Consider the following 23,320-nt stretch of genomic DNA (forward strand, 5'->3'; position numbering starts at 1 on the left):
TCCGACGAATTTCGCTTCTTCATCTGTTTCAGTAGACTCTGTTTGGGGCCAGTCCTTTTCTTGTAGTTTCAGGAATGGTGGTCCTGGGATCCATATGGATTCCTTCGTCGACGGTTTCGTGCCTTCGTCTGCGGGGTTATCAGCACTTGGTACCCATCTCCATTGATCCATAGTGGTTGAATCAAGGATTTCACCTATTCGATGGGCCACGAACGGTTTATATTTTCTGTGCTCTGAGTTTATCCAAGCGAGTACTGTTTTCGAGTCTGACTAATATGTTGATTTAGTAACCTTAAGCCGTGTTTCCCTTTTTATAGTGTCGGTCAGCCGTACTCCTAATAATGCTGCTTGCAACTCCAGGCGTGGAATGGATAGTGCCTTAATCGGTGCGACTCTTGACTTCGCAGCGACTAAGCGTACAGAGGGTGTTCCTCCAGTGGAGCTTCTGCAGTATACAACTGCTGCGAAGGCCTTTTCTGAGGCGTCGACAAACGTGTGTAGTTCTACTTGTGATCCTGTGTTTTCTAACATCCATCTCGGAATTCTGACGTGCTTCGATGCTTCGATTTGTTCCAGCCAATTTTCCCAAACTTGTTGCTGCCTTACGGATATTGATTTATCCCACTCAGACGTTTCCTTATGTAGGTCTTGAAGCAATATTTTTCCATGTATTGTAATGTTAGATATTAGACCTAACGGATCAAATACGCTCATCACAAACGAGAGTACTTCTCTTTTCGTTGGTTGTCTTATCTTACAATATACCTCTTGAGGCAGTCTCTCGAGTTTCACTTGAAATCCAATGCTGTCTTTGTTGGTGTTCCAGTATCCAGCTTTCCACGCTGGCCATAATGGCGGATGCTATAAAAAAATTGACAAGATCTGTGCCCCACACTGAACTGAAATTTGAATACAAAATCTTAGCAAACCTTGACTTTCGCAGAAAATATGTTGTCACCTAGTTACCTCAGCCGAGAAAAGGAAACTTGTTTTCTTCTGCTTTGCAGAAAACTTTAAATTACCTATTTAACAGTTCAATTCTTCTATCTAATATATTTTCTGTTCTAGATTCATGGCGAATAAGATTATGTTGATATCACGAACGTGCTTTGGATGACTATTAGTCTGGTGAAGTGTCTGTAAAGTGAAGGATTCGATAGCCATATCTGGCGCAACTTCTGTCCAATTCCGGCGTGTGGTGGACATTTTTCGATTAGCCTTTGTGGGTATCTTGAACTGATGGGCTTCTTTAGCAAGCGGTCAACCACGATCAACCCTCCCCTCCCCATGGTGCTATAAGCCTCTGTAAGACATTGAGACGATTTTGGACAAGTTTATTTGTCTCAAGCATTCCAAGTTTAAGATACACAATAGAAAGTACGTATTTGTATATGTGTATCATGATTTCATAAAATCTTAATCATCAAATAAACGATCAACAACTGTTTGGTATTGGTATCTTTTTATTCAATCTATTTCATTGGTGTTCTGGCATACTGATATTCATTGATCTTTTAGAAATCACAGAAGATATCGAACGTTTCCCAAATAAAATAACGTTGAATCTTGAAGTGTCAACAAAGCAGCAGAAGTGGGTTTTCGGGAAATGTATGCAACGTTCATAGTTTGCTTGCGGAATCAGCTCCACAGCTTCGCAATAACAACCTTCTTTCGATTCTCAACGATAGAAAAGCTCTCAGATCGATGAACTTTGAGCTGGGTAAATTTTGTCTTGGATTTTGTAGTGCTACTTTAACCGCTTGATAATAAGGCAGATTTCTGGAGGAACGACATAGACCGTCAATTATGTGGGTATGCAGCACTTGGACATCAGTGGTAGGGGTATTTCTACCTAATCCTTCACCCTACAGGAAGTTCACAGTACCAATAGCCATCCAGAGAACGGACATGATATGGACATAAATCCATTCACAATGAATCTAGAAAAGAAAATGTATGATAAGATGATAAAATATATTCTTGAGTAAACTAAATAATTAAACGTTTGCCGTAAATCCCAGGAAATCAAGATATGTTTCTCTGTTGGCAGGTGACTAGGCGACAGCAAGTCTATATTCAAAAATCCAGGCTTGCTAAGAAAACTTTTCTCAAATTTCAGTTCAGTGTGGGGCACAGATCTTGTCAAATTTTTTATAGCATCCGCCATTATGGCCAGGGTGGAAAGCTGGATACCCCAAGTATCTTTTCGGAGACGTCCTCCTTGTTTTCGATGTACTTCATGGGTTCGATCTCGCGTCTTTCCTTCGGTATAGTTTCCAGCAAGCGTTTGTCATTTGAGCAGAATTTAGTGATATAGAAACCTCCTTCGTTGTGCGCCTTGATAACTTGGTTGACGGTTTTTATGGCATCTTCTAGCGAGTTGAAGCTATCCTCGTAGTCATCGACATAATGTTGATTGATAATCGGTGACAGCGCTAATGAATATTTATCCTTTAAACGCCCCGCGTTGTGGTTCTTCACTACTTGTGCGCATGACGGAGAGCAAGTTGAACCGAAAGTCATAACTTGCATGACATACATGTCGGGGTAGCGCTGCTGATCGCAGTCTCGCCACAGGAATCTTTGCGCGTTTTGATCCTCCTTTCTTATTCGAATCTGGTGAAACATCTCTTTGATGTCGCCACAGACCGCGTATTTTCCTTCACGGAATCTAATAAGGATTCCGAATAGTGATGCTGTACTATCCGGTCCAGATAACATCGCCGTGTTGAAGGATTGTCCGTTTATTTTGGATGCCGCGTCGAAGACCAATCTTGGTTTGGGCGGATCCTTATTTTTGTTGATAATTATGAAATGCGGTAAATAATATAGATGCTTTACTTCCGCAATCATTTCAACAGGTTTGAGCTTCCTGGCATATCCCTTCGCGACATAGTCGTGAATTGTTTGCCTTGCCCACTTTTCTAACGCTGGATCTTGTTTGAGTTTGTTCTCTAGCCCCATAAGACGTTTAAATGCCACATCGTAACTACGTGGGAATTCATGGTTGTCTTGCTTCCAGAGTAATCCAATCTCGTATTTTCCGTCCGAGTAGTGTAGGGTTCTTCGTACGATTTCATTAGCCCGTTTGTCATCTTCCGATTTTGGGAGCTCCGTAACACTCTTGACCCCGAAGTCCTCGACGGAGAAGTAGCCGTCCATCAGCTGGCGCAGCGTGTCTACCTCCGAGTTGACCATCGCGTAGTTCCTTTCGTTATTTGATGATAGGCCACCGTATATCAGCCATCCAAGTTTGGTTCGCATTGCAATCGGCTCCCCCGGGTGTCCCCAACGATGTTCGTGACCTATAAGCAGAAAACTATGATTTAGCCCTAGCATTATAGTGGGTTTAATTTTATTAAAACTTTGTAGTGGTAATCCCTGCAAATGAGGATATTCTTCGCACAATTTCTCGTAGTCCCTAGATTGAGACGGTAATCCGAGGTTTTTTATCGTTCTAACGTCTCTCAGGAAGTAACTCTTTCTTGTACTACCCCTTATGTACAATTGAACGTTGCGGCTTTCGTTGTTATCAGTTGTAAGATTCTGCGTCCATGCCAGTTGTAGTGGCCTTGCTGTCCCAGTCAAATTCAGTTGTTGAGCTATATCCGCTTCCATTAGTGTCAAGGATGACCCTGGGTCTAGAAATGCATACGTTTCAATGTATCTATCCTTGTTACGCAGGGTGACTGGTAGAATTTGATAGTGTATTGAAGGACGACTAGTACCCTCTGTATGCTTGTTTACTGCATAAACCTCGGGTTGGTTTCCGCCTGGGTTGACGTGAAGTATTGGATGATGCTTCCTTTGACATCCATTCACATTGCATGCCTTGCTCCTGGGACAGTTAAGTAAGTCATGATTAGATGATGTCAAGCATCCAAAACACAAACGTTCCTTTTGTGCTAGTTTAATTCTGTCGTCTGCCTTCATCCTTTTGAACGTATAACATTCCCATATTTTATGAGGGTGTGATCGTTTACAACACGTGCAAACTTTTTTTGCATTTGATGTTACCCTTCTTAACTTTTGCTCATGGTGATTTACTAAAACCTTTTGATGTTGATTATGTGGATTATCTATCATCATTGCCCTTGCGATTCTGGCGAATGGTTTTAGCCACTGTTCTAAATCATCCAATGTTTGAACAGCGAGTTGATTCTGTGCGTTCAGATAATATTCGGTTCTTTTGACCTGAATATTGTACGGAAGCCTTTTAATTAAGTCTTCTACTAGCCTGTGATCCGTAAAATATTCCTCCTTGTTTATCAATTTGATGTTGTTGACGAGGTTCTCGAGGGCATTTGCCATTTCAATGACGACTGTTCTTGAGTCCCTTCTAATCCTTAGTAGGTCGGCTAACAGTTCTTTGTATATTTGGTCCGATCTGCCGAAGTGTTCTTCAAGACGAAGCATTATGTCTGGAACGTTTTCCGGGTCCATCATAAGCTGTTGTACACTTTTAGCGGCCGCACCATATAGCACTTGTTGGAGTCTATTCAGATTTTCTAAGTTATTAAATGCTCCTTCTTGCGATGTTTGGTCGAAAGCCCTTTTAAAGTTTGGCCATTCCTTGGCCGATCCACCGAATTTTGGTAAACGCATCAACGCCTGCCGCTTTAAATAGATAGTCCAATCTTCTTCTTCTCCGCCCTCAATTTTCATCCCGATTCTGGATAGTGCTTGTGTCATATCATTCATCGTTCTTTGTTGGTTATGTATGATTCTTTCGAAGAATGCTTCAGTCGGGTTATTCGCGGTAGCTGATGCCGCTTGATTTAGGCGAAGCAATTCTTTATCTATGACGCTACATTTGATGCATAGAAACCTCTCTTCCGGTGTTGGCTTCTTTTTTTATTTTCGCGCATGATGGATGGAACCATCTGTCGCACTCACAGCATGCGACCATATAAGCTTCCGTATCATCAGGATTTTGGCAAAGACGGCAGTTGCCGCTTTTATTCGTCACGAATGGATTTGACATCTTGATCTATCCTTGTATTAAACCCCTGATTAAACCTGAATCAGTAGTTGATACGTCTGTAGTCCTTTTGATCGGTTTGCAATCCTTAGATTACTTGTGTAGCTTTTATTGACGAGTTGTTACGTCCACTTCGATATCGTACTTGGTGTTCTCCGTTGAGGAGTTGGTGTGATCCCTTGACCACTGTTGCTGCTCCTTTGGCTGCTATGTACGTCTCTCCCGAGATCGTACTTGATGTCCTCCCTTGAGGAATTGGTGTGATCCCTTGACCACTGTTGCTGCTCCTTTGGCTGCTATGTACGTCTTTCCCGAGATCGTACTTGATGTCCTCCCTTGAGGAATTGGTGTGATCCCTTGACCACTGTTGCTGCTCCTTTGGCTGCTATGTACGTCTCTCCCAAGATCGTACTTGATGTCCTTCCTTGAGGAATTGGTGTGATCCCTTGACCACTGTTGCTGCTCCTTTGGCTGCTATGTACGTCTTTCCCGAGATCGTACTTGATGTCCTTCCTTGAGGAATTGGTGTGATCCCTTGACCACTGTTGCTGCTTTTTTGGCTGCTATGTACGTCTCTCCCGAGATCGTACTTGATGTCCTTCCTTGAGGAATTGGTGTGATCCCTTGACCACTGTTGCTGCTCCTTTGGCTGCTATGTACGTCTTTTCCGAGATCGTACTTGATGTCCTTCCTTGAGGAATTGGTGTGATCCCTTATTCCTTTATAAGTACTGCTGTTTACCTAATCCGTATCCTTTCCCAACATGCAATATGGTGTTCACGACTCACTTTCACTGCTGCGGTTACGCGATTATTACGCAAGGAACTAACGCGAGTGGTAGTCAGAATTTTTACTGATAGCACGATAGATACGCGCACGAATGAGTGCTTGTCGGATTATCGGATTAGTTATCACTTTTGGCTGATTAGTAGTTTAATAATATAAAGGGGTTTGGCTTACCTGATTTTGAGGCTTCTCGTTTACCTCTTTGCTGGTCTGGGTCCTGGTCCTTCCGATTTGTTTGACACTTCTAACAGCGGTACGATTAGTTTTTTTTGGAATACACTGAATTTAGAAACGCTTATTCGCGCGTTTTGGAAGTTTGATTTCTCTTTGCTTCGAAACACTTTGATGGTATACTTGTGCTCGTGGGGTGTTTTCCCACAGTACGAGTTGGAATTTTTTTGTCTCGTACACTTCGCCGGCACTAAGTGGAGTTCTATTCCACTGTTTGTATTCTTCGCTGTCCTTTAATTGTTCAAACTTCCGGTCGATCTCACGGAAGTAAGGTAATTAATTTCCTCGCTCAGATTGGACATATTGTTCACTGCACTGCACTATTTTTTTTTACTCTGCTGTTTTCGGCAACAGCAACGCCTTACAGTTCGTATAAGAGATTACGATTAATCTCCCGTTTCTGGAGCCACCATGTAAGATTACGGTACCGCGTAACTCGCGCGAAGGTTCGAGTATTTACGCGAATGGCCGTATCTTGCCAATTTCAAATCACTCGCGAATCGATCAGGTTACTTCAAGAAGTGCCTGACGAAATTGGTGTGATTTAGACGACACACGAAAGTAAAGCGTACTGTTTCAGCCCTCAGACTAATCAGCCTAGTATACCTAGTAACTGAAAGTGGAGGGTGAAGTAGTCCGCTTGACCTTTCTTAGAATAAGACCTTGTTCCGTCGAAATGATACTCGCCTAAACGAGTAATCCACAATCGAAGGGGAACGAGATCTTATTAACGCGTGTCCGTATCCGGATTGTTGTTGTTCGAAAATCCAACGTATTGCCTACGTCCCTCAGACTAATCAGCCTAGTATATACCTAGTAACTGAAAGTGGAGGTCGAGGCTGCCCGTAAGATCTTCTAGCGTGAAACTCTACTCCGTCGAAACGATACTCGCCTGGACGAGTAATCTACGATCGAAAGGAGCACAGCCTTACGCGTACTTGCCTTGGCGTGGAAGCTGGGAGAATCGGTCTTCTGGATACTTCAGACTAATCAGCCTAGTATATACCTAGTAACTGAAAGTGGAGGTCGAGGCTGCCCGTAAGATCTTCTAGCGTGAAACTCTACTCCGTCGAAACGATACTCGCCTGGACGAGTAATCTACGATCGAAAGGAGCACAGCCTTACGCGTACTTGCCTTGGCGTGGAAGCTGGGAGAATCGGTCTTCTGGATACTTCAGACTGTCAGGCTAGTACGCCTAGTACCTGACGGTGGAAGCTCGAGGTAGACGATTTACCCTGCAACCGGGAAGATCAATCTTTTAGATCCTTCAGACTGTCAGGCTAGTATGCCTAGTACCTGACGGTGGAAGTTCGTGGAAGATGGTCTTTCCCAGAATGTTCAAGTTCCATTCAATCTGAATGGAAATTGATTGCTAGCCTTACCAAAGGTATTTCTTTCGAGGAACGATGTTTACCGGTTCGATGTTAAAACGTTACTGCATGTATTTCGAGAATTGCCTTATATATCTTAGTTTCGAACCTAATTCTAGAATGCGAAGGGACGGCAAATGGTACAATTGTTTTTTTTTAGGTATTTTTGTCACGCTTGATAATAAATTTCCAATTTTACGATCTTTCAATAGTCTATTTTACGAAACGACAACAGTGTTGATACTGATATTAACACTCACGGGCTTGGGCGCAACCTCCTGTCAAATTTTCATTCATGAAATGAGCGATCAGCTGATCCGAAACGTCTCGTAAAATGGCTCATTTCGTGGGCGTCAGCCCTTTTTTCTCGACGTTGGGATGCATTTATTCCTTCCCACCTATTCCTGCTATTATGTAACCCAGCCACTGGCCTTAACCGATTGTTGTCGTGGCGGACACCTACCTTCTTAGAATTTTACCGAAACTCTAGCTCTGGCCTAACCGGCGCATAATAATGCAATCGTGCCCTACGCCTTTCCTTTCTCAATGTGTACACTGCGTATATCCAGAACTATACGAGTACCTGGCTCGAGTACACACTTAAAAACGATTCTTGAGCTCGGCAGAAAAAAATGCTGATCCAAAACGGCAAAACCCAATTTTGCTGATATCTCGGCAATCAAAACATTTTTTCCGAAATTGACTAAAATTTTTTACCGAAATTTCAGTAAACCATCTCATTTTACCGAAAATTGGCAAATTACTTTGCTGAATCTACCAGCAAACAGAGATAATGCCGAAATCGGCAAATCCGTTTGCCGAGATTCAGCAATACATCTGTCATTTTTTCACTCGTCAGTTTTTTGTCAATCATAATAAAATCAAACTGTTCCCCAGTGTCCGACAAACATTTTGTATTTTATAGTGGAAAAAGTGCAAATAAAGTAAATTTTCGGTTATTTACAGAAGGTAGATGTGACACGCAGAAAAATCTATTTTAAAATCAAAAATATTTGAGGCAAATTCAAATAAATTGTCAATTTGTTCTGGCCACAAAAATAAAACTGTTTGGAGCAAATCGAACGTCACATTTGAAGCTAATGAAATCCATGTTTGAAACAAAAATGCATCTTCTGACAGATTATGTTAGAAATAAATGTAAATATTTTTGTTTTTTTTTGTGCAGGTCGGCCCTACGGAAATATTTGTTTTCCCATTGAACTTATAAAGTCATTTCCTTCGCTGGAAAAATCCACCTCCGGTGTTGTACTTCCAATGCCAACATCATGTATATATCTATTAGATAACATACGCTCCCGACAAGAACGGGATTTCGTGAAGACTTTCGGTGAACCTTGCCTTTTTTGCAGGAGGAAATTTTGTTTGATGTTGCAGCTGGAACTTGTGAGTTTTGTTTATGATCTCGAGCGCGGAACGGGGGGCTCCTCAATGGGTATCGTCGCAATAAATGTGTAATTGAGTTAGTTTTAAAAATTAAAATTTTAGTTTTAAACATTTTATCAATTTACCGAATAAACATGAATATTTTTGTTTCAAACGAACGAAATTTGTCTCCGTGGAGGACTCATGATATGTTCAGTGTGTATAGTTTTTATTTCGATTTATTTTGCAGAAAATGCCAACTTCTGTTTCCTACTGCTGCTGCCTCCAACCAAATCTTGGTTATGTGCGGAAAAACTTCAGCGTTCTTCTCCTCCAATATTCTTCTGCCAAGGATTCTTCAGGACTTTAAATACATCTTTTAACTGGATTAACTCAATAAAGGAAACATTTAGTGCAAAACTCTCGAGTCATAAATACACACGATTATTCCAGCACGTCCCCGGTGGTGGATTGGTCTCTCCTTGATACAACAATAAATAAAAATATGATTACCGAGAATCAGCATTTTTCGCCTGGAATGCCGAGAAATCAGCAATATTTTTTGCTGAGAATCTCGGCAAAAAATGACAATCTTGTTTTTTGTGGTTGCCGAAAAGCTCGGCAAAATTGATTTTTGCCGAGGCGATTGCCCAGCACTCAGCGGTGCCAATCTCGGCAATCGTTTTGCCGAGGTTCGGCAAAAAAATCTTAGTGTGTACGGCCGGCGCATAATAAGTATGAACGGATCGGACCCTGCATCTCCCCCGGGGCGTGCGCCGCATGACAAGTGTTATTATCAACACTTTCTCTTTCGTTCGTTCTCTTTTTTGGTTGAATGGTGGGATCGTCAAGGATCGAATCTCTACCTGGTTCACTTGTTTGGTTGTTGTGGGATGGATTATTGATGCTTGTTTTTTTTTAAGGATCATTACTTATGATTGGTTCGAATTATTGCGATATGGTTTGCGCTCCATAATTTGCTAATAATATCGTCGCGTTCTTAACACCACATACATAATTAAGAAGTAAAATAATAGGAATGAATAAATCGGCACCAACATTTCAAAAGGGCGTAACTGCTTTTGCACCCAAGTAACCAAAAGTTCAGATAAAAGGGTACTTTATAAGCTAAGCAGCTTGTTCGAGGTTGCTCATTAGCCTTCTAAGCAGCTTCATTTTTAAGTAATTTTGGAACTTGAAAGTTCACATAAGCACGCTGGATAGCTTTCTAAGCAGCTTCTGACAGAACTTTGACAAAATTCATGCAGAAAAAAATGTGTTTTTCAGAATCACAACCCTGATGGTGGTCTTGTGATTCATGTCTGGAAATTGCTTCTGATAATTATATTTTCACACATGTCGACTGCTATGTAGATTTGAACTGGATCCTACTGCGTGATAGCATACCGTCTTACCGCTGCGCTGCTGAAGAGACACTTGACAAAGTCAAACTAACTTCACTACTGTACAAATGTGCAAAACTAGCTGCCGACAGAAAATCGATTCAAGTCAGACTTTACCTGCTGTTCACTCAATCGCAACTGTAGTACTGTGGTAGAGCGTAGGGTTCTCACGCAGCGACTACCGGTTCGAATACGATGGGCGGCATTTTTTTTTTTTTTTTGTTCAAGCCTAGTATTCATTGATTTGATAAATTCATATTTGTCTTTTATTCGTGTATGCTTAAACAGTTGTTTTCTGTAAAAGAAATAAATTTAATCTTCATTGAAACACAATGCTACTGAACTGAACTTCTATGAACTTGAAAGTTCCGACAAAGTTCCGAGTACATAGCATCTTCAGCAGCTTTAAAGTTCGGCGAAGTTCAGATAAAGTTCCGAATGGAACTTTCTGGCTGCTTAAGAGGCTAACAATGAGCCTTGCCGGAACTTGTGACCGAAGTTCCAGCAAGGCTCATCGTTAGCCTCTTAAGCAGCCAGAAAGTTCCATTTGGAACTTTATCTGAACTTCGCGGAACTTGAAAGTGCATTTTGTCATGGGAAGCGGAACTTTTGGTTACTTGGGTTCTTTCATTTTTGTTTTACCTGAAACTTTGTAGAAGAATATATTAGCGTAGAATCAATAGTTAAGTCAACAGAAGGCAGCAAACGCAACTCTCCACGGCGTGAATAAAATTTACATTCACCGCGTGGAGAGTTGCCTTCACTGCTCGCTCACGACTTTGGTATGCGTGTGCGACCCCAATATTATTCGGCAAAGTTTTAGATAAAACTACAGTAGACGTTCGATAACTGCAACATGTTTACGTTTCACTTAGCAAATGAAATTCGATAACTGCAACAACTGACAGACGTCAAAGAATTGTCAGTTGTTGCAGAATGCAACCAATGTGCATACGGAAAACATCGCACTGCAACAAAAGTGCATGCGAAAAACATCGCATCATTGTTGACATTAAGTTTTGACGGATAGCGGTGCGATAACTGCAAAATTGTTGCACTTAGCGGACTTCCAGTTAAAAAGCATTGCAGTTAAAGCGTTTGCACCGAGCGAACGTCTACTGTATTTATGTGCTACTAAGCACAGTTAAATTTTCCTTTTTTACCACGATTGAAAATATACAATGTTTTTCACATCAAAACAATTGTGCTAGATCATCCAAATCAACCGTAGGTATGCAAGACCTTCTATCACACACACTAAACTTTTTAACAGTAACAGAAACAATCCTTTTAATATAGAACAATAGTCTTCTCAAAAGTGTGCGTGACATCATCATTGATTTGTTTTCGGTATGGATCATAAATAATTATCTTCGAATTATATTTCATACGGTAACCGATTGTGTAACTCTGTGGTGACCATTTTTTAGTGTTTTCCGTTGCAAGCTATCTTGGCATAAACCGCTAGAAATTATAAATGAACAATTTCCTAGACATCAACAGTTTGAGAGATGGTTGAAAATTGATTTTGTATTGTTCGTGCAGTTGAAAATCGGAATTTTTGACACGCGAAAATCGATGTTTCTCCTAAACCGTGTGTCGGACGTACGTCGGGCACAGTGCGCTGGATACAGGGCCAGGTCCGCTGTCCAGCGCACTACGTCCGACGTTAGCTTTCACGAACGGATTTTGAGAAAATTCGATTGTCGGGTGTGAGGAAACTTCGGGTTTCAACCGCGACGACAATACTTGGGTTTTGTATATTTTCGATGATCAATATCAATATTGTTAAACTATAGGGTAACATTAACTCAAATGTTAACAATATTACAAAAAACTAACATAACGTTCGAACTATATGTCAAGTTGTTTTTTACTATGCGGGAAAGTTTGCCGGGCCAGCTATCCACTTATCCGCGAACGGTAATGGCGGCGGCGGGCATAGCCAACCGATTCGAATTTTGACGTTTCTTGGGGATCACAATCGGTTGGCGCCACCGAACGGTGGGTGAAGGGGTGAGAAGGAGAATGAAACTGTTTTGACTTTACCCCAAGAAACGTCAACATCCGAACCGAATAGTTATGCCCGCCGCCGCCATTACCGGTCGTGGATAAGTGGATAGCATTAAATAAAAAAAACATCGCATCCGAGAGTCGCCCGTGGTCGTTTCGGTGCAGTGTATTTTGAACAACGCGCATCATAGCGATTTCGATGCCTTTCGACTTGCGGGGATAGAATCCTGTTTATAGATTTTTTTTCCCGATTTGAGGGGGTTAGAAACAAAGGGGCGTAAGTGACAAAAACACACTTTCGAGTGAATGAGGTTTAATGTTTTTTTTATCCATTTGTTTCATTGCAACAAAATGTATGAGTCGAAGTTTCAAAATCCACCTAATTTCCATCGATTTGTTGTAATTGTTCAAATAATCATCTTAAGAAAATTCCCGAAAGCTTGAAATGTGAAGAATTTTTTGGTAATGCTCAGCTCACAATCGACAAAAATGGTCACTTACACCCCTTTGCAGATGGCCCCTCATTTAGATTCCATCACTCGTCAGCTGTCGGTTCGCGTTTGGTGGAAGTGCATCGATTTTGCTATCAAATCTAATCTTATTTAACGTTCGCTCTGATACATATTAAATATTTGTGTTCCTTGCATACTTTGTGATTTGGACTTGTGGTTTGTAGACTGATGGAAGAATCCCAAGACAAAGCATCGGAGGTGATGTAGCTCTTGTCAAACGACTAATTACTCGATTCGACGAGAAAACTAGCATATTGTGATGGCTAATACCTAATTTAATGTTGTTTATTTTTCGATAGCCCTTCCCCGGGCCGACGGCCAGGAAGAAGCTGGAGAGGTATCAACGTGTACAGCATGAACAAGATGATGCCACTTCGGTTTCCAAGCGCAAGTATATCGCATGCTCTTCAGAAAGGTTTGTGAAGTTTTCATTCGACGACGTTTACAAGGTTTTTAATGATTATCCTAGTTTGAGATCAACCGGTGTGAGAACCAGAAGAATGGAGTCCCAAAGTCCGCCAAAGAAGAATGAAGATGAAGCCACTTCGATTACCAAGCCCAATGATATCCCAGGCTCTTCGAAAAGGTTTGTGAAATTTTCATTTGACGGTGTTTGCCAGTTTTCTAATGATTATTCTATTTTCAGGTCAACCAAAAGCCCGCCAAAGCAGTGCTGCCCTTGTGATGAGACCTTAAACCCAGAAGTTGAAAAACGTTGGATCTGGATCAAAGATAAAAATCAATACTTGTGTTCGAAATGCGGCGCTATTCCACCGGTCAGATCCCACACACCAACCGGCAACGACAGCTTGCCACAATCAGCCTTAAATTCAAGTCAACTAGCAAATCTTACCGATGAGAATAAAGACATCGAGAATGTTAAAAATGAGTCTACGGAACGTGAAGCAGATTCCTCCAAAATAACAGAATCTCCACAATTTAAGGCGAGTCCGCAGGTGAAAAAAGATGTGGCCCACAAAAACAGCAATCTCTGGGTATACTTTGGAATCCCCTTGGTGATTGTAATTGTTGCCATTGGGGCATATTATGCCATTGGGGCATGGTATGGCTCAAATTCCCTCAAGCAAACAGGATCCAGTTGCGAAAATTTTCTCCAACTTCGCTCCAAGTATCCCAAGATGGACGACGGGTTGTGGTCCACTTTGATCGTGGGCGTCAATCTATCCCTCAACCAGGACCCGGGCGAACCGGCCACTTTCATCTTCTTGTACAATTCCTCCAGCGTGGGTGAAATGCTCCTAGACGACGTCACTCGCATTGCCATCGATTGTTTCGGCAGCAAGGGAGCCATCTGGCGCACGAGCAACGACTTCAAATCAACCGAAATCGCCGAGGACTACGGAAACGTCCTGGATCGGCACCGGGAAGAGCTGAAATCGAAAAAGATCCTTGTGGTGCGGGATCTAGACCAAGTGCCCCCAACGGCGGCCAAGATATTCTTCACCATTTGCGACACGTACGAGCCGTTGGTCCACAAGGCGATGATATTCTTCACCATTGATATCTCCCGGCAGCCGGAGCAGGTTGTCGAGCAGGATCGCAGTGCCACCTCGATCGCCGAGGACATTTTGAAGGGCTTGTGGCGCAAGGAGCTGCAACCGAACACGCTGAATCCGCTGGTGGTGCGACTGACGGAAAACGTTTTCCGGATTGACTGATAACTATGGTATAATACTAGTAGCATGCAGCTGAAAGCTGAGCATGCCATACCGTAGAATGTAAGAAAATCTTGTTTAACGTGACATGAATTCACTATATATTTTATACTTTTCTATTATCATCCATTTGCTAGTATCATTGGTTTCCGAAAACGCCGTTCGGACTTAGTTCGGACATTTCTGAATGTTCGAGATGCGAGCTTAGTTAGACTACAGTATCAGTAATCAGGGCTCCTGGATTTTCACTTTCCATTTTCCTCCACACTCGAAGACAGCAGCGAACGATTGTCGCTTTAGTTTGTGTGTTTGCTTGTCAGCGTTTCATTTCGAGACCCGGATGCAAAATCTCTTCAGGTTGTGGGCACCTCGTTTAAAGAGAATTCCGGAATACCTCAACAGAATGGGGACAATTTCGCGAACTGGCAGTTCCGGATGAAGTTTCGGATGCGCTTGAAGAAGATGCACCAGTCGCCGCAGAGAAACGGAGAAAGCTTCTCAAGATGGACCGGAAGGTCAAGTCCTCACTAGTCAGCTTCATCTTGGACAAGAGTCTGGAGATAGTTTGGGAGAAACAAACGACCAAAGGCGATGTGAAAGGCACTGGTGGACATCTTCGCCAAGAAGTATGTGGCGAGCTAGACAGTTTTACGGAAGCAATTGCCAAAGCTTCGAATACTAGAAGGATCTTCGACGCGCAGTTACTTCCTTGCGTTTGATAAATTGATTCGACAGTTGAAAATGGTGGGCGTTCCGTTCAGCTGCAGGAGGATGACCTTACCTTACCGATCAGGCTAAGGCCGGGGTGGCCTCTGCTGTACATAGTAGCCGTCTCCATTCCACTCGGTCCATGACTCCAGTTCCGCACTCTGCGTAGAGTCCGCAGATCGTCCTCCACTTGGTTGACCCACCTAGCTCGCTGCGCTCCACGTTTTCTTGCGCCGGTCGGATGACTCTCGAGAACCATTTTAGTCGGGTTGCTATCCGACATCCTGATGACGTGACCCGATTTTCGCGATATGGACGATAGTTGGTTCTCTCAGCAGCTGATGCAGCTCGTGGTTCATTCGCTTTCTCCAAGTCCTGTCTACCATCTGCACTCCGCCGTAGATGGTACGCAACACCTTCCGTTCGAAAACTCCAAGGACGCGTTGGTCCTGTCCTCTGCACGTAGGGTCCATGTTTCGTGCCCATAGAGAACGACCGGTCTAATCAGCGTTTTGTAGATAGTTAACTTCGTGTTACGGCGAACTTTATTCGATCGTAGAGTTCTGCGGAGTTCAAAGTAAGTACGATTTCCTGCCACAATGCGCCTCTGAATCTCTCTTCTGGTGTCGTTGTCGGCGGTCACCAGTGAGCCCAAGTACACGAATTTTTCAACCGCCTCGATTTTATCACCGTCGATAGAAATTTGGGGTGCCGAGCGCGGTGATTCCTCCCTGGAGCCCTTTGCCATCATGTACTAAGACTTCACTCTTTAGTCGGATGTACGTTTCCGCCATCGTTTCAAATTTACGAGCAATAACATCAATATCATCGGCGAAACCAAGCAGCTGAACAGACTTCGTGAAAATTGTACCACTAATGTATATCCCCGCTTTCCTAATTACACCCTCTAAAGCAATGTTGAACAGCAAGCCCGAAAGACCATCACCTTGTCGTAACCCTCTGCGAGATTCAAAGCGACTCGAGTGTCCCTGATACTCGAACTACGCACATCACTCGATCCATCGTCGCCTTGATCAATCGTATCAGTTTATCCGGGAATCCGTATTTGTGCATAATCTGCCATCATAGCTGTTCTCGATCGATTGTATCATATGCCGATTTGAAATCGATGAACAAGTGATGTGAGGGCACGTTGTATTCGCGGCATTTCTGCAACATCTGATCCGTTGTAGCGCGTTAACCCATGAATCCAGCCTGATATTGCCCCACGAACTCTCTTGCAATCGGTGATAAACGGCGGCATAAAATTTGGGAGAGTACCTTGTAGGCAGCGCTCAGTAGTGTGATCGCGCGATGGTTCCCGCAATCCAACTTTTTGTAGATGGGACACACGATATCTTCCATCCACTTTTCCGGTAATACTTCCTCCTCCCAAATCATGGTAATGGCCCAGTGTAGTGCTCTCACCAGTGCTTCTCCACTGTTATCTTCGACTCAGCAAATTTACCGCGCGAAGGTTTCGGTAATTAAACTTTTGCTCCAGTCGAGTGATAAACAGCAAAGATCACACAGATGCGTGACTCAGTCGCAAAGCAAAGGGAATGAGTTGTATCTTGAGCTTAGTATTTCGGCCCGATCCACCAGGTCAGACACCTCTCTCAAGCGAAGGGCTGATAAACTGACAGATGAGAAATACTTAAAGAACAATCATTAACTCAATTCTCTTTACCTGGTTCTGAGTGTAGTTGCCGCTTTCGCAATCTCGATTTTTCTAAGTCCAGAGCTAGAAACCTTTCTTAGGCGAAGGTCTAGTGATTCTGGAGGGAATCTTCGAGTTACCAAAGTGACACTAGGACTTTCTTTCTGAAGTGAAACGGTCGACCTTAGGGAGCACACTAACTTTATTTCTAACTATGAGCTTATATTTATACGGACAAACTTAACTGACAAATGTACCTGAGAAGAAATGAATCATATTTTTGTTTTGGTTACTTCTTAACGAAGCTGCCTGCACATGCTAATTTTACCTAGTCCTATTTCCTTTTGTCCTTTCTCTCTACCCAAAGGCTTCAGATAACGTTGCTTATCTGCCGTTATGCGTACCGCTGCCTGAAAAGGTTTTGCTTTTATTATTTTATGACTGCTTTCCAGATTGTTCTGGCGACCTGTCTGGGTTCCATTTATGGTAGTAGTAGAAATTTGGACAAATTATACGATACACTTCGGTTTCGTTAATTGATGATTGAAATTAATAATATCGCGTGGCAACACCGACTCCCGTAAATCCACTAGATTTACTAAATTTGTATGCGATATTCCTATTATTTTTGCATTATTTGATGATTACATACAGTGAATGCTTAAGTTCGTACTGATCATTTTCTTATTTGCTATATGTATATTTTATTTAAGTTTCTCGTTTGAAATTATGTATTACATATTAATCATACTACACTATGCGGTTGTCAGATGTTTTTGTATGTGGAAAACTTGGTCTTCCTTGTTCAATATCTAAAGGTATATTATCTGTATTTGAAATACTTCTGATTTGTTGTGCCTGTTTCTTATTATTCTTGTGCGATAGAAGATTTGTTATTGAATCCCAGAAAGATGCTATCAATTTCCAACTGAATCCATAGATATCGTATAGTATTTTTCCATGTACCAAAGTATCTATAACAAATTTTATTGCTCGTAAAATGAGATATAATCCGATGCCAGTTGAAGTTAGATTTCCCAACCAATTTGACCAAGATATTAAACGTTTCCAATATTTACTTACTACATTGTCTATTATACGTTCAGATATTAAAGCTTCAAATTTAAACCCTTGTAAATTTGGATGACGCCCAGTTAAAACTTGATAAACAACAGACGAAGCGACTCGCTTTCCGTCTTGCTCGTAAATAAGATTTCTCATCTTTTGTAGACTATCTGAATCGTAAACACCACTTTGCATTAGATTTGGCAATGAAGTATATGACCAATTTGTTACAATATCGGATGATATCTTGTTCGGAGCGGTTGTTTCCCTAAAACGTCCATCGGTCGTGTACCACCTATTTCCGAACATAAATTTGGCTGGTAATAATGGTGTACAGTCTATTTCGGTACCACGTACACTGAAATAAATTTCATGGTACATCGAACCATTCAACCATTATTAATATTACCATGCCTAAAAATAGTAACAGTGAGCATGTTTTCAGTGATGACTACTATGGTTTCCTTACAATTACCATGGTTTGACAACCATGCCAATAGTAATGAATACTATTTAATATGGTTGTCTGGAGTGCGTTTTCGTCGTTGTCTGAACCATGTTCATGTTTACCTACAACTATTCTCATGTTCAGTTATACCACGTTATACTGTTTCCATGAGTTATCGACTTCGGTGATATCACCGTCATTCTTCCAACAAATTATTTGCGACGTAGTTTCATGAGAATTTGCTATGGAGATAAATTTTGTTTTATAAAACTGGGGGTAAGTTTTTCATACATTTTTGGCTATTTTTAAAACCAACAAAGATAATTACTAAAACCCGCAGCAACTCGACCAATGATGTACCCACTAACTATTCTGTCTAACAGGCCACCGGCTCGGCCATCGGATTTAGAATTCGAGACCTTCATCAAGGCGAACATAGATGAAAAGTTTCGGGAATAGGCTAATGGAAGCGAAAAGTAAGACACGATTTTTTGAAATTATAACACATCCTCCACCACGTATTCCATCATCCACAGGCTATTTCACAGGTTGTAAAAATCATTAACGTTACCGAATGACCCGGAGTAACTGCTACAGGCCAAAGAACAACCTGAATCATCTCGAAATGTGTAAAATTGATACATTGAAGCAGAAAAATCCGCCCTGTGGATGACTTCCGATCCGCGGATGGACGGTGGCTATTTCCCGGATTCTTTCTCTATCAATTCCTCCGCCGCTGGTTAATACAGTCATGCCTTGGTCACCCGAAACCTATTAACTAAATCGCACGAAGTCACTGACTGGAACGAATTCCTTCGTCACTACATCCTTCCAGTCGCATTCAGTAGCTAAAATTCTTGGACATCCCGCAGAAACTAAAACATGATTCATCAGTTCCGGAAATGCATGTATCGTCGGAAGAGAAACGAATTTCATCGTGAAAGTGGCCAAAAGGAAGCTTGCCTCAGGCGCCCCTGGAGGACATCCATATTATAGTAAAAAGTGTATCTTATATTTACTTCACTTTACAGAGAGAAACAGCAATAAATCCAATCGATTTCATATTTTTGCCGATTTTCATCAATGAAAACAACAAAGATGACATTACCATTCAACCACATACATAGTAACTAAAACCATGATACGATGGTCAAACTTACTATGCTGTTCACCATGCGCATAGTAAACCTAACCATTGAGTAAGGTTCAAGGCTACCATGGAATGTAAATAAAAAGCGGTATGGTAAATTGAACCCTGCACATGGTAGTTTCAAGAATGAATCATGGTCTACCAAAATCAAGTGGTAAAAGTGTTTTAATTTGACCCTCGATTTGGTCAGCGTTACTATGCCTGTTTTTTCAGTGTACACTGAAAAAAGGGACATGGTAACGGTGACCAAACCGAGGGTGAAACTAAAACACTTTTACTACTTGATTTTGGTAGACCATAATTAATTTTTGAAACTACCATGTGCAGGGTTCTATTTACCATGTCACTTTTTATTTACATTTTATGGTATTTTTGAATATGTTTCCATAGTTCATTTTACCATGCGTGTGTCAAGCGGCATAGTAAGTTTGACTATCGTAATATGGTTTAAATTACTATGCGCGTAGTTCAGCAGCAGCAGCGTCATCCATTTTTGTTTACGTTTAAAAAAAAACACTGTAGATAAATCAATTAGGATTAGTTTATTATTTTAAATCAAATAAAACTTATTATAAACAAATATCTTAAATGGCTAAAGAATAATTTTCCGGGGATGATGGGGCGAAGTTTTCTTGGCCACCTTTAGCAGAGTTGTTAAAGTCCTCGCTCCCAGTGTAGTTTTTCGGCTCGGATAATGTTTCTGGAGGATGATGCCGCAGTCCGCCCGACCAATATGAGCCTAATCAGTGCCCGACTGCCGCTACCACCGTACGTAGCGGTGGTTCAGATGTATTCGTCACTTCATCTACATTTTGAGCCCCTTCAAATGAAAAACACATATTAGCTAAAAATCTCCGAGAATTTGGAGATCTTACCTTCGTCAGCAGAACCGTATACAGTAACAGTAACATTCCGGACTTGTCCGCCAAGACGTGGAAGTTGCTGGCGTCTCCCCGCGGTCGTAAAAGTACCGACGAAGTAACTTCTCAACGCCATGGAATCTGCTCCAGTTTGCTGCCGCAATGATGGAACGTCTGTACTCAACAGATTCGGTCTAGTTCCGGTGCTCCTTCCACCTCCATCCGCCCCTTCCTCCATAGTCTTCTGATTGATTAGATCCGAGGCAGTGGCCGTCGTTTTGGTGTCCGTATGCACTCCGAGTTCCCTTGCTCGTTCGGAGGTAGGTTTTCCAGGGAACCTCATAGCAAGGAATATTGATTTAGAAATTGGTTGCATTTGCCAGCGACTCATGCGGGTCCTGATAAACAGATTTAGCGAGCATTATTGATTTTTATCACAATATTATTAAATAACTCACCATGGAAAAAAATAACAAACAGATAATTTTTATATTCAATATGTGTCAACGTCTATTATTACTATAATGTTTGTCTTGACTATGCATAGCAGTAGATACAAGAATAAATATAGTTCTGCAAAACACGAAAGTAGTTATCAAACTAACTACGTTGCATAGTACTGATCACTATTCGGCTGGTTGTCTAGTCATGGTAATTTTCAGAAAAACATAGTAGTCATCACTTAAAACATAATCACCATTACTATTTTTAGGCATAGTAAAATTAAACATGGCCGAACAGTTAATTTTACTCTAATTTTTTTTTCAGTGTAGTTGCAATACACGGGAAACAGGTGCCAAATACATTGAAATGTTATTATAATGTACTGGTATTTCTTGAAAACACCTTTCTGTTGCCCTTGGAGTAACGTATACAGGTTTACACTCCAGAATGTGTAAAACTTCTCCAGCTACAACAGCTGTGTATCCGTTTCGCTTCATGAGGCTTGTAACGAACTCATTTGGATTAAGTTTAGCCAATGTTAACTTTGTTTCTAATAGAGATTTGTCTATTTTGCATATTTCGGTCATCACCATGTTGTAAATATCATTTAAATTTTGTCCTATATAGTTTTCAACCAATGTTATCTTGGAATTGGAGTAGGTAAACAAGTCTAGATTCTTTCCATGTTGGGTTTTCCTAGTAAATGGAGATTTAATATTTTGCGTTTCTAAAATCAATATTCGAGGGTGATCCGTTGTATAACCATTATAACCACATAGACGAGTAGGTTCTTTGGTTTTTATCGAAAATATTTGTGAGTCTGAAATGGTGCTATATATTACTGATTGTGGACTTATATTTGAAGTATCTGTATTTGTCGTTTTATTTACAGTACCGTCGTAAATAATTTCGAATTCGGTATCTTCACATGATTTATTCAAGTCAACATCCCAGGTCAGATATCCTTCCTTTGAATCAAGGCATTTTCCGTGGGAATAAATGCAACTTAGACCATTTCTCAGCATTATTTGATCGTTTTCTATATCAACAGTTGCAACGTAATCATGCAATGATATCTCATATTCATAGAAAACCAATGCTTCTGTCCATGTATAAAATGGAGTACTATAAGTACCACCACTGCATGATGACCCTGATAAGTTTCCTACAATCAGCGTTTCTCCGTGAGTTGTATCGTTTAATTTTAGTTCACTTATTACTCTGTCATGGGTTAGAATAAGTGAGCCGACTCCGTGAACTTTTCTACATTCTTCTGCGTTAAATTCTTTTACAATATATGCGAAGCCATGTTGGTAATCAGACGTATGGGAGTGCATACCACAATGCCTTATTGAGCGTTTCAAGATCACCTTGCACTGAAAAACTCGTGACAAACTTCTTACATTTCTTTGCAACACTTGGATTGAAATTGATTCAGAAGTTAAATTTGTTACTTTTGGAACACATGATTCTATTATCGTCGCACCACCAAATCGAAGTCGTCGCTAGAAGCACATGCGAAGTTGCAGCTGCGAAGTAAATTTGAATCTATTTTTTCTGTTGCGCATCATTAAGCTAATTAAGAGCAACAATACGCACTAATCCAAATTGAGTTGCGACATTTCTAAGTAGGTTAAAAATCAATTTTCGCACGTTCGGTCACTTTGTATTTCGACCAAAAGCATAATACTTCCAGCAATGAGTAGGAAGTCATGTTTACCTCCGGGTTAGTACAATCATATGCAATTAATCCTTTAGTGTCAAAGCCAAATACTAAAGAAAACAAAAACATTGTTAAGATCAATGAGACCCAATTGCAAGGCCTTACTCTTCTTTTAGGTTTCACACGAAGCGTGGTTGCTTTAGCTTTCAATTGATCGCGTATCTCTAACACTTTTTCATGATCCACCTTTTGCCTTTTACCCCATTCAGCAAAATTATTGACCGTCCAGTTCCAAACTGTTCACGACCGTTCGAAACAGTCGCCGTTTCAAACGGTCGGTGAACAGTCGGTGACGGATTTGACAGCAGAAATAAGCGAGAAAGATTTCGCGCGCAAACGCGTTTTCAAAAACATTCAATTGGTGGAACAAGGACAGCTAACCGGTCGCCCTGATCAGCTGTTGCCGGCAGCCAAGCCGCCAGCTTTTTGGCGCGGAAGTCGGGGGGTGTTCAGATGCAATGTTTATCACTCAACAAATTTATGAAAATATATCTAGATTGAGTTTAAATAAGGGCGAAAGTAACATGAGAGAGTTCTCTTCATCGACTCTCTCTTATTCAAATTTTTGTGACAAGATGCAAGTATTGTTGAACTTTTTGGTCATAAATCGCTAGGTTGCGATGCAATCTAGCGTCTAAGTGTAAAAAAGTTCGATTGAGTTTGCATCTTGTCACTTTAATTTGCAAAAGAGAGAGTCGATGAAGAGAACTCTCTCATGTTAGTTTCGCCCTTATTTAAACTCAATCTAGATATTGTTTTAGCAATAAATGTTTAAAATGTTTTAAAGTGAGGTTTAATAAATGCAATTTATATGATTTCCAGGATAATTGCTAATGTTTGTTGTTCTGAAGACATATGCGTTTGGAATAATGATGTGTTTGAACAAATTTGCTGATTAATTGGTTT

At 41.2% G+C, this 23,320-nt stretch overlaps 1 protein-coding gene and 3 long non-coding RNA genes across 7 annotated transcripts in view; 2 read left to right on the forward strand and 2 right to left on the reverse strand.

Moving 5' to 3' along the window:
- LOC134288463 (uncharacterized) overlaps window positions 1-16,379 on the reverse strand; it is an 85,434-nt gene extending 69,055 nt beyond the window's left edge. The window contains exon 1 of the long non-coding RNA XR_009997969.1: window positions 16,267-16,379. This is a non-coding gene — a long non-coding RNA (uncharacterized LOC134288463). The remainder of the gene's footprint in view (window positions 1-16,266) is intronic.
- On the forward strand, window positions 12,687-14,483 carry LOC109418001 (uncharacterized). 4 transcript variants are annotated; one of them, XM_029876534.2, is made up of 4 exons: window positions 12,687-12,878; window positions 12,980-13,095; window positions 13,150-13,266; window positions 13,327-14,483. In XM_029876534.2, exons 1-4 carry the CDS (start codon window positions 12,849-12,851, stop codon window positions 14,357-14,359), a joined length of 1,296 nt encoding a protein of 431 aa, XP_029732394.1. In that variant the 5' UTR covers window positions 12,687-12,848; the 3' UTR covers window positions 14,360-14,483. The 4 variants fall into 4 exon arrangements, with proteins under 4 accessions (XP_029732394.1, XP_029732395.1, XP_029732396.1 ...); XM_029876535.2 differs by having other exon boundaries at window positions 12,980-13,071; XM_029876536.2 differs by having other exon boundaries at window positions 12,696-12,836.
- Window positions 16,380-16,508: 129 nt separating the features above from the next.
- LOC134287319 (uncharacterized) lies at window positions 16,509-19,301 on the forward strand. Its single transcript, XR_009997215.1, has 2 exons — window positions 16,509-18,513; window positions 18,578-19,301. It is a non-coding gene; the product is annotated as an uncharacterized LOC134287319 (long non-coding RNA).
- A 314-nt stretch (window positions 19,302-19,615) lies between these two features.
- Window positions 19,616-21,012, reverse strand: LOC134287321 (uncharacterized). The gene is made up of 3 exons (XR_009997216.1): window positions 20,706-21,012; window positions 20,263-20,645; window positions 19,616-20,207 (listed from the first exon to the last, which is right to left on the reverse strand). It is a non-coding gene; the product is annotated as an uncharacterized LOC134287321 (long non-coding RNA).
- Window positions 21,013-23,320: the final 2,308 nt, after the last annotated feature.

This window comes from Aedes albopictus, chromosome 2 (genome assembly GCF_035046485.1).
Source record: "Aedes albopictus strain Foshan chromosome 2, AalbF5, whole genome shotgun sequence".
Taxonomy (NCBI): domain Eukaryota; kingdom Metazoa; phylum Arthropoda; class Insecta; order Diptera; family Culicidae; genus Aedes; species Aedes albopictus.

Excerpts from the sequence above, each read along its gene's own strand:
- LOC109418001 (XM_029876534.2), top strand. The coding sequence starts at position 12,849 with ATGGAAGAATCCCAAGACAAAGCATCGGAG. Across the intron at positions 13,096-13,149 it reads ATCGCATGCTCTTCAGAAAG|TTTGAGATCAACCGGTGTGA; the intron begins GTTTGTGAAGTT and ends TGATTATCCTAG. Across the intron at positions 13,267-13,326 it reads ATCCCAGGCTCTTCGAAAAG|GTCAACCAAAAGCCCGCCAA; the intron begins GTTTGTGAAATT and ends TTCTATTTTCAG.